This window comes from Patiria miniata, unplaced genomic scaffold (genome assembly GCF_015706575.1).
Source record: "Patiria miniata isolate m_02_andy unplaced genomic scaffold, ASM1570657v1 HiC_scaffold_5, whole genome shotgun sequence".
NCBI classification, from domain to species: Eukaryota; Metazoa; Echinodermata; class Asteroidea; order Valvatida; family Asterinidae; genus Patiria; species Patiria miniata.
In genome coordinates, this window is record NW_024037072.1 from 11,562,749 (window position 1) to 11,577,341 (window position 14,593).

Sequence of the window (14,593 nt, forward strand, 5' to 3'; positions counted from 1 at the left end):
ATGTCTATTAGCAACCTTAATTGAGGAGTAAATACTGCGTACCAGGTTGATTCATGCACCGGGTAATGCACGATTGATTAGCCTACGTGCGTATGATCACGGAGTAGGCTCGTGTCTACCTTGGCCATTAGAAGAGAAGTCAGAAGCAATGTTCCTATTGGATATTTTCTTCATACGTCACCTCACGTTTCAAGGTCTTGCAGGGCGTAGGCCCCCTAAACTGTTTAGCCCTTCTGAGTGGTGTACTATTTCTAATAAGGAACCGTCAGCACGCGGGGACATTGGTTATTCTAGCAGGCCTGTGTCATATATCCACTCATCTTGATAAGATGCATGTGCGATATGCCCCATTAAAAAAGCATAAAGTTCCTTTCATTAAAGACTCAAAGGATCATCTGCTTTCAGCGCATTTATTTTTCATTTACAGCAACATAATAACTGCTTTATTAAGTAGCATGCGTGACAATTCAGCGAAGTTACAGCTATTAAAGTGCTACCGCAAAAAAAAAAAACAGAGGAAGCATAGCCTATGCACATTGTTGAGGTTCTTGTTACTAGATTCCATTGCTAGCGCTTCAATTATGGTTTTCTTCCGAACGAAACTGTGTCAGGTAGACTAATTGCACAGGGATTTGGTACCATCCCAAAGTTCACTGTGATCCATTTTTTTAAAAAAAATCGGGAGATTTCTGGTAATTACAATTGTTCCTGCGTGTTTCTAATAGGCAACTTATTTCCCGATACTTCTTGGACCTTCTTGGACTAGTCCAGTATCCCTTCTACATTACATGTATCAACACTTTCCCCATCCATTGTAAAAAAAAAAACGTATCAGTGTTCATTACAATAATATTCGACTAGAGCTATCTTCGGCGTGTAAAATGATCTCCCAGCGAAACTTCAACATTCATTGCCTCCCACTCTTGCCAATTTTAAGCGCCTCTACAAGAACCTGATAGTTTAGTATTATATTGTACATGTATGTCTTGTCTTTGTCTTTTTACTACCACTCACCGTGATTGACCTTGTCTCATTTTAATACTGCTCATTAATCTTCTTAATCTCCTCTTTGTAATGTTTTATTGCTTGTTTTCTATTTTTATACTATTGTATGTTTGTTATAACTGCTGGCATCTTTGAAAACAGCGCTCCACTGAAAGGTCTTCCCAGGATAAACAAGAAATAAATAAATAATAAATAATAATAAAGGGGTGTTAGGAAGTCGATTTGTAGGTCTATGTGCTTCAGGGCGCGAAAACCGACAGAGGGCGCTAAGAATTTTGCGCAGCTTATATGTGGCTTTGTTTATTGGTTAACAGTTCATAGACACAGAGGGTTGCAGACACGGGAACCCTAGAAGGGGAGGGGCGTGGCAGGTGTTGCGCCCCCAACGACACTATTGATGGCCAAATCGTCATTCTGTCCTTAAATCTGCCATTAATAAAAAGCATCACCTATAGCTTCAGATGTAGTGGTACTGGCGTCAGTGTGTCGCGCCGTCTAATATTTAATTCAATATGTACAAAATTTGTGTTGGCGCCGTACGTATTAAACAACGCCCTCTTATGACCCATAATGACCATGAAATATTGTAAAAGCAAAATCGGGGCCTCTGTGTATACAGGGCAAGGGGAAAATGAAACTAAAGTGTGCAGTCCTAGTCATGCGTCAATAACTCAATTTAATGTACATTTACATTTTGGTACAAGTAACTGAGTGTGCTAGGACACCAACCTAGGTTTTTTGCTAATATAGTATATCTAACATCTGTTTATAGCTCCCTTTCCTAGTATTCATTAACTTTGCACAAACATCTATCTGGTTCATTGATACAATTTCACTTTCCTCAAAAGGTTCTAATGGTAGAAAGACGCAAAGCCTTAATATTGCCATTCAATCTAAGCCCCTCTTGTCTGTGTTAATGTTCTCTCTCGGCTACCAATTTCACACTGTTGACAACGATAACAAGTACAAGCACATTGTGATTACGACTATTTTCTGGAAAATGATTTACCTTTTAGCAATTTTCCTAATGATCCAATCGGAGGTGCTTTTGGGAAAAATTAAAAATGTTATAGCTTGTAACGACGTCTCAGTACAAGCAAATATGTTGCGGTAATTCATCTATTTACTCACGACAAATATCAGGCCTACTTCTAAATAAAAATGCACAATGATTACCAACTGACTTCAACTAAAATTCAAACGTGAGGCTCTGAAACAATCAGACACTCTGGACGTTGACAATCTGACCAGTTCAGGCAGATAACATGTACATGTAATTGATTAGTTACATGGATAACCCATCATAGATCCAGCGCCACATTGCGTCCGATGTGGAATTAGTACCGAATTGCTAATCGGAACTACGGTAAAATTTTAATTTGTTTCACATCTGAATAAATACACTACACATCTGTATGTGGTGCAGCAGCGTAGCCAGGGTTCATATCCTGGGGGGGGGGGGGGGGGGGGGGGGGTGCATGGATGTTACAGTGGGGGGAAGGGGCGTCGAATTTTATCCGTGCTGAAAGTTAGGCAGGGTTTTTTTTTCTCCGGACACCCGGCCTCCGTAAAATAAAAAGTGGTGGGTGGGGATCTTTCCATGGGGGCACTGTTCAAAGCCGACATCATGGTCAATGCCAGACAATAGGTGGCGCTATTCGCTTTCCACAGACGTTAAAATAAACAGCCAATCGCGAATTTTCGTGAAAAAGAATTATAGAAAACGTAAACAAAATAGGCACTTTACGTTAAACCCGCTAATCATGGCAAGACATACTGTGCTTTTCTCCGATTGCCAAATTTCCGTAGGGGGCCGGGGGATGGCGGGAGGGGGGGGGGGTAATTTTGTTAGGGCCCCCTCGTAGCTACGCCGCTGATGTAGTGTTGTAATTTCGATGTCTCCCAATAAGCTCTTTCGGTATTCCAAACTGCGCATGTGCATATCAAGATTTGGCAATTTTCCTTTCGTAGTAAACAACTTGCCGTATGCGTGCAAAATCATACATGTACACCAGCAACATCAAAGAAATTGTCTAGTTCTGAGGAAAGCACAACATTTAAAATAGAAAGTGACAGGGAAGTGTATGTCTGTATGCCCCAACTTTTGTTCAAACGAAAGTTTCCATATATCCAGTGTCTTTTTTGTCTGAAAAATTGCAGAATGCAGATTCGGTCCCCAATGACTTGCGTGCATTTTCTGCCGTTGAATCTTGTACGCACCTGCGCAGTTGGAATACTGATTTGGCTTATATACACGTAAGAAGACTCGGGAGGGCGCTATGACCGAATATAAAAGGTACATTTTAACAATGATCGATCTGGTATATCTGGTAAGGTTAAGCCATGAGGTACTGGTTGTAAGTTACAAGAGTAAAATGGTCCATTCAGTTGTTGTTCTAATTAATCTGTGGGTTCCGTCACGCTACTGCAGGCGTTGGCGACACCTTCTCTTTGACGAAAAGTTTCCGGCCGAGATATTTGAAGATGTGAAAGATCAAGGCAACGACTTCAGCAAGCGTCAGGAAGGACACGCCGATGTACAGGCCTAGCAGCCCGCCCACATTGCCCAGGAGGTTGGGGAACTGTGAATGAAATGGCGGACCAAAGGTGTTATTTTCTCTGTTGATAAATTTAATTACTTTTATTTAGGGGGGAGGGAATGGGATTAGGTCAACGTTCACGATATAGTTATGGGGCTCATTATAAACTTAATGTTTATGGGCAATTTGAGAAAGAAACAGAAGGTATGCCATTGAGTTCCAGTCCATGTCCTTCAAATCGAATATTAACATTAAATACTTTGCTTCCTTTCTAAAAAGAAATAATGTCTGTGGCAAAAAAAAACGGAGAAAATAATTCTCGGAATTTCTCGCGGACGTCGGAGGATTAACTCGTTTGTGCAAAGACTTGGTAACTATAGGTTTTCCCAGCCAATTTCCTAAACTGTTCATTCACTTCTGAAAATCGGTCATTCATTTTTGTCTGATCTTGAGAATCGCTCTGAACACGCGTTTCATTTTCTCTATTCGATTCCATTTCAGTTCAATCAATTATAAAGTGATTGAGCAGCACATTTCGTTTATGCTCATTCAGATTCGTTTACAAGATTTCCTTTTCGCTTTTAGAGGGCGATTTCAAACATAGCATTGGTCATTCTATTTCACTTTTAGTTTAATGTATGTGATGCAATCTGCTATTTTGAATGAGAAAAACGTACTTTTGATTGCACATTCACGAAATTGTATGCCAGAACTCTGCGCGAAAATGTATGCTTGCGTAAATGAATGCACAGGTAACGTAATTGGCCGTCTGTTTCTCAAAACCGATTGCACCGACAATGAAAACGATTGAACTTTCGTTGAATTGAAATGGGATTAAAGACGTGCATTCAAATTCAGACGAAAAGGAATGACCGATTTTCAGAAGTGAATGAACATTTTAGGAAATTGCTCAAAACAGTCTCACAGTTTGGAGTTCTTAGCACCTGATATACGAGAATGCGTAGCCTTATGACATGATTTGAGAAAAATATGGACACCGATGGCAAGTGCATATATATGATAGGTTGTATTCGTACTTACTGTATACAGAGGCCTTTCCAATATAGACTGGTAGTTTAGTTCTTCGAAGTACACACGGACTCGAACAAGGTTTTTGCTGCGAAAAAAAGTCAACGGTAAAACTCACATAATGGAATATCATAATTAGAGGGGGTAATTACAACGAATCACGTGATATAGCAACAGTGTCTTTGGTCTGGAGAATTCAAAGTTAAAACGTGCCAAGCATTTTGAGCAATGTAACAGATGTTATTCAAATTTAACTCGCAAATGGTATAGGTTATTCGCAGATGGCTTATTAATTAAGATACTTTGATAATGGTATAGGTTATTCGCAGATGGCTTATTAAGATACTTTGATAATTTCAATAAAAGGTTTTTAATATGTATACGTTTTTCATTTCATATACTTATTTCAGCGCCACATGTTCTAGTTCTAATGATCACTGTAGGGCCTATTAGTTTGATTCTTACTCACTTCGTGCTCTCCTCGCTAGACGCCATTCGTGCGGCAAAGGCACTGTCCGGGTCTTCTTGTAAGCGTCTCTGGAGATGCTCCTGCGCAAGAAGACAACAAAAATCTCTCATTTCAATATAAAATAACGTGTATTTGATTTGTTACCTGATTGAACAAAACATAAAGTCAATCAGCCTTCGCTTTTGGGTGACAGTGGCTGGCGGACTCAAGCTTCAACACAAGAACATTTCAAAATAAATACTCGGAATACAGAATTCCATAAATGCAGCTTTCATCTTCGGATACTAATGTATAATATGAAGCTTAACTTGGAAAATGCATCTTCAACGGTTTATTCATAGCTTTCAGGTACGTTTTCTGACGCTATATGGCCCGTAAAAGCTTATTCTTTTTTTGTTCAATGGAAACCCTCCAAAATTAAAGGTCCTCCCACCATGCTTCCTCCTTAAATATTGAAACCGCGAAAATAGTTGTCTACCTATTCATATACTTACCTCGTAGCGTTCGGAGGGCCAGTGTGTCGATGACACTGCTTTGGTGTAGGTTGTCTCACTATGTCAATTAGAAGCACACAATAAAAAAGTGGATATTAAATGTATTTCAAACAACGATTTGGTCTCATTACTTGTATTTCAAACAACGATTAGGCCTCATTACTTGTATTTCAAACAACGATTTGGTCTCATTACTTGTATTTCAAACAACGATTTGGTCTCATTACTTGTATTTCAAACAACGATTTGGCCTCATTATTTGTATTTCAAACAACGATTAGGCCTCATTACTTGTATTTCAAACAACGATTTGGCCTCATTATTGTATTTCAAACAACGATTTGGTCTCATTACTTGTATTTCAAACAACGATTAGGCATCATTTCTTTTCCCGAAACCTGCTTTAACGTGTGTTTTTTTCATGGAATAGCGATATTGTATTTTACTGAAACAATGCCTTCATTGATTTCAAGAGCCTTGAGGAGTACACTGAATAATCTTTCTTTTAAATCAATAAAATTATAACCGTATGCAGTTCCATGTCCTCAGGGGCCAAGCACTTTTAAACCAAGATATTGGCAAATAAAACTTTATATCGTTGCGGTTTGTGGTAACACCATGTGGTAATAACTACTACTTAGAAGATATTTAGTTCTTAAAAGAACTTGTCCTGCTTATTATCAACTTTCACTAAGTAGTTTTAGTCTAAAAGAACTTGTCTTTGGTCTCAACGTTTCGACAAGCCTGCTCTAGTCATCGTCAGGAGACTGATACTAAGCAGGACAAGTTCTTTTCAAAACTAAATATCTTCCAAGCAGTACCGGTAGTTATTTCCACATGGTGTTACCGCAAACCGACACGATACCGATACTCTACCATGCAAAACCAAATATCTTATAAAACTTTATAGTTCATATACGGTCACTTGAGGATTTGAAGGTTACAGTTTCATTAATTTGTTTGGACTTATTTCATTAATTAGTTCGACCTTTGGCAAATTCGGCCTTACTTGCAAGCGATGGGACACTCGCAGTTGAGTTTCTTCTGCTCGCCTAGGTACTTGACCAACTGCTGGCATTTTTCTGTGGGCAAATACAAACAGAAACCCTATCCGCTAAACCAGGTTGATAAAAGCAAGCTATCGAGTTAAAATTAATCAATGAAAGAAAACGGGTTTAATAAACACAGTGACCACACAAGGATCGGAGCTGAGTTATATGCTTTACTTGAAAAGGTCAGCTTTAAATTAATTGAAGGAAAAAATTGATTTCAAACCCACGAGACCCATTTTTATTTCGTGTATTTCTCCCAGTGAACGATGCTTAAAATATTATGCAGAATGAAACCATGTTAGCCTTAATAATTTCACAAGATTAATTAAAATACTGTTTACTTCTCACAAGAAATTTTGGGGGGTTATTATGTTATCAGTGCGTATTTAAAAAAAAAATGCAAACAAAATATAACGAAATGCCAGACGTAGAATGTGTATCCAACGTAGATAATTTTGGTGTGGTTTGAAAGATACGCCTTCCCACTTTAAAATGAGACATAAAACGTCCGAATATGACAATTTTTGACAAGGAAATGAGTACTTTCCAAAGAGAGGTCAAATTGACCATGGGACCATGTTTTCAATTTTAGGCATTGTGACAAAGGTAGCCAAAGAGGCTCTTTGTGGATAATTGCCTGGCCTACAAAAAAAATGTCTTTAGCAAGTAAACACAATTCTAAACACTTTCTTGCTATCAGTTTGTAATCATGTTTACATGCTAAACATTTTTAGCATGAAGTGATAGCAAGAAAGTGTTTAGAATTGTGTTTACTCTCTAAACACATTTTGCTGTATTGGTAAAGCAAAATCCACATGGTCATTTGACCTCTCTTGGAAAATCACTCATTATTCTGTCCAAAATTATCAGATTCGGACGTTTGATGTCTCATTATAAAAGTGGAAATCGTATCTTTCAAACCATACCTATATTATGCGATGTTGGTTCAACATTCTACGTCTGGCATTCCGTTATATTTTGTTTGCATTTTTGTTTTGATACACACTGTATATAGATATTTTTTAGATTGCAAAATCCCGTGGGGTATCCGCAAATGATTAATAGGATTCTGTTTTCTGTTTTCAGAGCCACGATTCGACAAGCTGACAGAATTATTCTTGTCAATCAAGCCAACTGAAGCAATAATTACCCTTGATTGAATACGACGTTACACACGTTTAATCATTATACATGTACATGGTGCCCGAATGTGGCTGCATTCTCGCAAAATCTCACCGACTTTTGAGGTCACTCGCGCCATCTGTATACCAAAAGAAAGAGGGTACGAGTACCATGCACATAGTATTGAGACATTTAAAAACTCACGTTGAGTGGCTTTGATGTAGCTACACTTAGTCTTGTTCTCCAGCAGGATGTCAGACACGCAGTGGCATCGTTTGTACATCTCTTCCTGCACGCACTCTTTATAGCAAGCCTTCCGTGAGTAGGTGTTGGATGTAAATGGCCGGCAGTCTTCAGTATTGTGGGGTCGGCCCAGCCGCTCAACATACACCTGCAGATGGAGTTTTTAAGGGACATCTTTATCCTTTCTAATCACACTGGTCGGAAGGACCAGGAATCCAGGTTCTGTATCGCCTTACCCTATTCCGAGTCAAAAAGGACACTTTTCCGGGTCAAACAATGACCCTTTTCCCGGTCAAATAATGACCCTTTTCCCGGTCAAATAATGATCCTTTTTCGTGTAAAAAAAATAACCTTTTCCTTGTCAAAAAAAAAAAACACACTTTTGCGTATCAAAAATATCACTTTTCCGTGTCAAAACTGACATTTTTTCGCACAATATTTAAACGGAAATCTTGGGGGAAAAAATGTAATTTTGGTCCGAAAAAGTGTCATTGTTGACCCGGAAAATGTTTAGGCCAATTAGAATTCGAATCCCTGGTCAATTTGACAAGGGTTTTTTTGAGAGTGTGCATGTGACTTGAATTGTGAATAGACTTGTGACTTATGATCGGACTTGTGATAGGCTTGTCTTGGACTCGACTACATGACTGATAGATAAACTCCGTAACTTGTCACTTGACTCCATTGTCATTCCGTTAATTTAAAGTGAAGATTCCATGCCGATAAAAAAAACAATTTGTTTGTCACGGAAGTTGGACAGGGATTGTACCTGTCGGAGGCCGATATTGGTGGCCATGCCGGGCGAGGCGGTTATACCGTCATCTTCAGGGAATGGCGGGGTAGTGTGGGAGTGGATGGCCACCCTGACTCCCGCCTCGGGCGACAGGATGCCAACGTACTCCGGCATCTCAAGGAACAGCGTCAGATGAAGCCCTGGAGAAGAACAAACCACAAGAAAGTATCATATATGAGAGACAGGAAAATTCACGGTAGCCGCGTCCTAAAGGTTACAGGCTAAGGAAGGCAGGATTCTCAAAACGTTTAATATGAATAATCAAAACTATGCATTGGGCAACTACAGGGCAAAATATATTTGTTCGATAGCCGATGGATTTTGAAATTTCAGTTTACCCATTGTTTGCTATTCTGTTTATACGTTCTAAGTGGTGACCCGTGATTAGAGAGAATCTGTAGATTGTTCTACTTCAAAAATTGAGATGGAGGTCTTACAAAGAGTAGTATAGAAGCAAGTGGAACAAGAATAGACAGTGTATAGGCATAGGTTACATTCTCTGGGCTACGTGTTATTCCGGGTTTCATCTTTACTTCCTTTTACATCCCCGTCGTTTCGCTTTTGACAAAGATCCTTGGATGGAAGCGTCGGACCTTTAACTTTGTTTGATTTCCATCCCTAAATAGGAACAAATGTTTGTTTAACTGACCGTATTGTGCTCCGGCATTCTTGGTGACATCTACCGCCGTCAGGTTTTGCCCGTGGTTGAAGGTGAAACAGTTGCCGTACTCTTTGTTCTGAAACTGGTAGAAATCTCTGGTGAAGAGTGAAATGGGCAAATATTGTTATCATTTTTTCAATTGATTTTTGTTTTCATCATTCAGATTATGATTTAAAACAATTCTAAAATTAATTATTTGTGAATTCAATTTCTTTCTTGGACTCGCAAGTTTTAAAGAAACTGCCTTTCTGTTGGAGTCGGCCATATTTGATTGAGAGTGAGGTACAATCTTCATTTTTGGAACATGTGTAGAGAAATGAAAGCAATGACGTCACATATTAATACCAGTCTGCTCTGATGAATAATTTAAAAGTTGTGATTAAACATACTCTAATGTTTAAGCTACATTTAAAAAAACGAAAGTGAGGCTAGAGTGAATAAATAGTCTGGCATTCAACAGTTCACAATTTATAGAATACATTCATGTATTAAACACGACAAAAATGCCCAACTTGTGCATAATGCCCAGAGTCATGCGTGTGCCATTTCTGCTACCGTTTTGTGTGGTTTCAATCTGGTTTCTTACAATGGATTTCGGGAAGGAATAGCCTGTAACTTTTTTTTTTATCAAAACAAGCCTTCTCGGTTTCCGAAGTTGATGAGCGCTGGCATTTAAACGGACAGACCAAAGTAATTAAAGACAATATTCTTTTGTGAAATATATGGCGATCAAAATCATCGTAAATTTGTAAATAATGTGATACATGTGTTTTCAACAAACGATGCAGACTGGGATACTCAATGTAAACAAGAAAACGGTAACCGGGACCAAACTGAACACCTACCTGTAGCTGCAGAGCTTCTTGTCGAAGGTACACTGGAGGATCATATCCTTAGCCTGATGGCCAAGCGTCTTGAGCTCTTCCCGCGTGGGGTTGACGATGTCGATGAAATCACTGTAATCGGGAGACGTGGAGCGCTCATAGAACGATGCCCAGTCGTTCTCGTCCTCCAAGTCGCCCCAGTCGAAGTATTGTTCGTACTGGAAGTCGAAGTCGGCGCTGTTACTGCCGCCGTCGTTCCACTCCTGATTAACCCAGGAGCCGAACTCTCCGATGACCTCCATGATGTTGTTCCCCGCGGATGCGCTGGTGGTCTCGATGCCGGCGTCGCGGATTTGCCGAAGCGAGCGTTTCTTACGCCCCGAGAACCCTGTTGTTTCTGGCGGTTGATGACTTGTAGGGGCGGTGTTGCCAGGCAGCTGTTGTGGGGTACCGGATTCTGTACCTGTATCGATTGTTGTCGTTGTTGCTGGTGGCGACTCGCTGTTGATGGCCTGGCTGGATGTCGAAGTGCCGAACGGTGCGTCAGAACTTGGGCTGGGATTGGTAGATAGGCCTACAGCAGTGATTCCATTCTCAACGCCTGAAGACGCCATGGTAGGCGTTTGCGTTGTGCCAGAATTAGACGTAGTAGATGTAACTGGGGTTAGGATTATAGGGCTGTTGACATTGGCTCCATCTGTAGAAGCTGTAGACTGAGTGGCTTTTGCTGGTGTTGTTTCAAAGGCAATTGTTTCATCTGTTGTAGTTTCATCGCGTAAATCAGATGTCATTACAGGCATTGTAGTGACGTCATTTACTGCGAAAGTAGCTGTAGGTGCTGAAGAAACGGTTGTGACAGTGATACCTTCTCCAACGCTCGGTTGGTTGAAGTCGAGGGTTGGAGAATAATCAAGGCTTGTGTCTGATGCTGATCCATCAAAACCAGCACCTGTCCCTGCCTCTGTGATATCTTCACCTTCGCTTCCATTGTCGTTAGTCAGGATAACCTGTTCAGAGGACCCAGACTGTGTTGATGTCGAGACATTGGTGATCCCGTTTGAAGCAGATATGGTTGTCCGTCCAGTAGGTGACGAGGCAGGGAGATCCGTGATTGCGACCACCGATGACTCAGCCTCTGTCTCGGTGTCTGGCATGGTTAATGTGCCCACCCCAAGCTGGTCAGACGTCTCATCGCCAGATAGACCGCTGCCCTCAGTTGGCACCGAAACTCCGTTTGTACCAACGCTCGATGTTTGTGCGGTGTTACTGGTTCCCATATAGGCACCCATGTACTCGTTGTACCACACGGAGTCCCAGTCGAACCACCAGGAGTAGTCGTTGTTGCCCCCGTCATCGGTCAACCCGCCGTCCAGGCGAATCAACCCGTCGAAGCGCGTGCCTGCGATCTTGGACCTCCGGAAGCGGTTCATGTTGCAGATGGTCACCGAGGGGAAGGTCAGCTCCGGGTTGGTGACCAATTTGACCTTGGTGGTGGAGGGAAAGCCCAAGTACTCGACCAGCACCGAAGTGCCCTGCCAGCAGAAGATGACTAACATGGTCAGGAACACGGCCAGCCAGAAGATCTTGGTCACAGCGCGTTTGGAGCGGGCGATCATGGGCACGCCGTGCGCCGTGGTGTTCTCGCCGAACTCTCGCAGGATCTCGCCAAGATTGCGTTGTGGTTTGACCGGGGTTTTGCTGGCCTCTTCCCATGGTGGGGGCTTCTTGGGGATGGGAGGGGCACCCCATGCCCCGTGATATGTAACCTCGCTGTTATTTCTACAAAATAATGAAACAACCCAAATTAATTCGAAAATTGATTTCCCAGGACAAATTTTGGACCCCGGGCCTCATGATGCAAAGAAATCCCACACCGTTATTTTGACGGATTAGCTTACGTCTATAACTTAGAAAGCTATAAAGCATGTTACACCCTATCCACAACAATCGGTGAAACCCAGAGGTTATTTGTTAAAGTTCCTATATCTTTGGGTTACACAAAGAAAGCGACACATTTAACTTCAATAAATTCAGTTCGACAAAATTAACATATTTCTAAACCATTTTGAGAATATCTTAAATTCCATTTCTCAAAGGTGTTTAGTCGTCGAATAAGAGAATGCTTAAATACTAACATATCGTAACATCAACAACAAAAAACAAAGTGAAAGCTAATTGCGTGAACTGTGACGACGATAATCTCAACTTGCAAAGAGACCATATCATAATTTTAAATAACCTCATAACTCAAAAAGGGGTTTGAAAATCAACATTTTGAAAGTTCAGATGATTATTACCATTCGGTGCAGATCAAATTTATCAGTGACTAGCAAGTATGTCATTATTTCTTTCAAAATGTATGGGTTTGGAAATTTTCTGTTCGCTCTTTTTTGTTGGCTTTACAAAAATAAATCTTACCTCATTTCAAGTACTCCACCAAAATCATTTGGTTAAAACGTAAGCTATTGGTGGTTGTCCAAACGTCCGTAGGATATGATGCCCTTTCCCGGTGGTTTAAGAGTTTCGTTCGGCCGTCGCGCGCACTATGTTTTTAGAAACTGCACGCAGAGAAAAACTAACAATTGTATACCACCTGATATCTATCCGCTGGGCTACGTCACAGGAAACTCGCGTGCCGTCAACGCCTGGCGAAGTGAACGAACTATTTATCACCATGCCAACGGGGCAACAAACAAAAATTAATGGATGTGTCAATTTGCATAAGGCCATCGATGATTTTGACCTCTAATGAATAAAAACGAGACAAGGAAATGCATTTACTCACCAGTGAGAGGCCGTAGGATTATATACAATCAATTATTTTCTTTAACCGCAATCATTACTTGGTGGTGACCTCAGAGATGATGATGGTGCAAATGACAGGTTTTAGAACCCATCGAGGAACACAGACGAGTGTCTACAAAATTGATTGACTTACCTTGATATTAATGAAGTTAGAGATTAGATAACAGTTCCCCTCCTTAAAAGGTCAGTTCTTAATGGATTTCAAACAATATGATCCGAACGACAAAGGGAACCGAAACGGATACGTTTTAATAAACCCGTAAGCCTACAGTGCATACTGATTAATGGTGAAGCAAGATGCACCATCCATTGTGTGAATTCCATTTGAACATTAGTATTATTAGTAGAAACATTTATTTCAATGTTGCCATTTCCACACTATAAAATGTTACAATGCCGTGTAAACATATTATACACAGAGCAAAATCCAATGAATTATGTAATTGTGTATAATATTGTACATGGATCAATACTAGAACAATTTTACGACAACATTTAGGTATAAGGTGAAGCCTCACGCATTTGTACCCTTACCTATCGACAGACAAGTGGACATGACCGAGAAAAACAGAGACAGTGACAAAGAACAAAATGGACAACAGTGAGACACACAAAGACACAACCTAGAAAAACACAAACTGGTATGAAACGAGGGCATACATCTAGATTCATAAATTCTAACTAGTTATTCGAATAAACGTAGAAAAAACACAAACTGGTATGAGACGAGAGCATACATCTAGATTCATAAATTTTAACTTGTTGTTCGAATAAGAATTGAGTAGATGTGATCTAAGGTTTTTAACAAAGACAGAGAAGGAGGGTGATGATTTTAAGAAGTCATCTAGACTATTCCAGTATGATGTACCACGTTGAATAACGCTATTTTTTAGACAATGTTGTTCTGTTAAATTGGACATATAACTTTCTCCTACTAGTGCTTGTATTGTGATTTGAATAAAGGGCCATGACATTGCAGTTCTTTCATTGGAACTCTTGAAATGTGTTTTAAATGTACCTCCATTTTCTTTCTTCACATTTTGGTATTGCCATTTTTCCCCTAACATATTTAATTCATTTTTTCGTGTTTGTACTTATTTATAAATTTTCATGTCCATGAGTTTTGTCGTTGTAGGAAGGACGTTTTAATTTAGTGTTGTCGCTACTTTATTAGCATCATAAACATGCAGCAACATTTTCAGATTTGTATCTTGATAAATTCTCTTATTTTGTCAGACACGTTTCTTTGTTGATTTGGTCCTATATAGCCAGCTATTGAGCGAAATTATGCACAGACGTCTTCGTAGGGGGTCTACCCGATGTTCCCCAATACCTATATGTTCCCCAATACCGATGTTCCCCAACATCCGTAGGGTGAGGGTTACGGTTAGGGTTAGGGTTAGGGTTGGGGAAGATGGGTATTGGGGAACATATAGGTATGCATCCCCTAGTTTATAGGCATGAACGGGTATGGACAGTGTATGGGGGGGGGGGGAATGAAGTGCACTTAATAATAAAAATTTAATCTGAAAAAAAGTATGGTAATTTCCATAACG

At 40.3% G+C, this 14,593-nt stretch overlaps 1 protein-coding gene across 1 annotated transcript; it reads right to left on the reverse strand.

The window, feature by feature from the left end:
• Nucleotides 1-2,749: 2,749 nt before the first annotated feature.
• On the reverse strand, nucleotides 2,750-12,780 carry LOC119741792. Its single transcript, XM_038217688.1, has 10 exons — nucleotides 12,651-12,780; nucleotides 10,254-12,011; nucleotides 9,397-9,503; nucleotides 8,724-8,887; nucleotides 7,916-8,102; nucleotides 6,547-6,619; nucleotides 5,538-5,595; nucleotides 5,044-5,123; nucleotides 4,587-4,662; nucleotides 2,750-3,587 (listed from the first exon to the last, which is right to left on the reverse strand). Exons 1-10 carry the CDS (start codon nucleotides 12,653-12,655, stop codon nucleotides 3,423-3,425), a joined length of 2,673 nt encoding a protein of 890 aa, XP_038073616.1. The 5' UTR covers nucleotides 12,656-12,780; the 3' UTR covers nucleotides 2,750-3,422.
• Nucleotides 12,781-14,593: the final 1,813 nt, after the last annotated feature.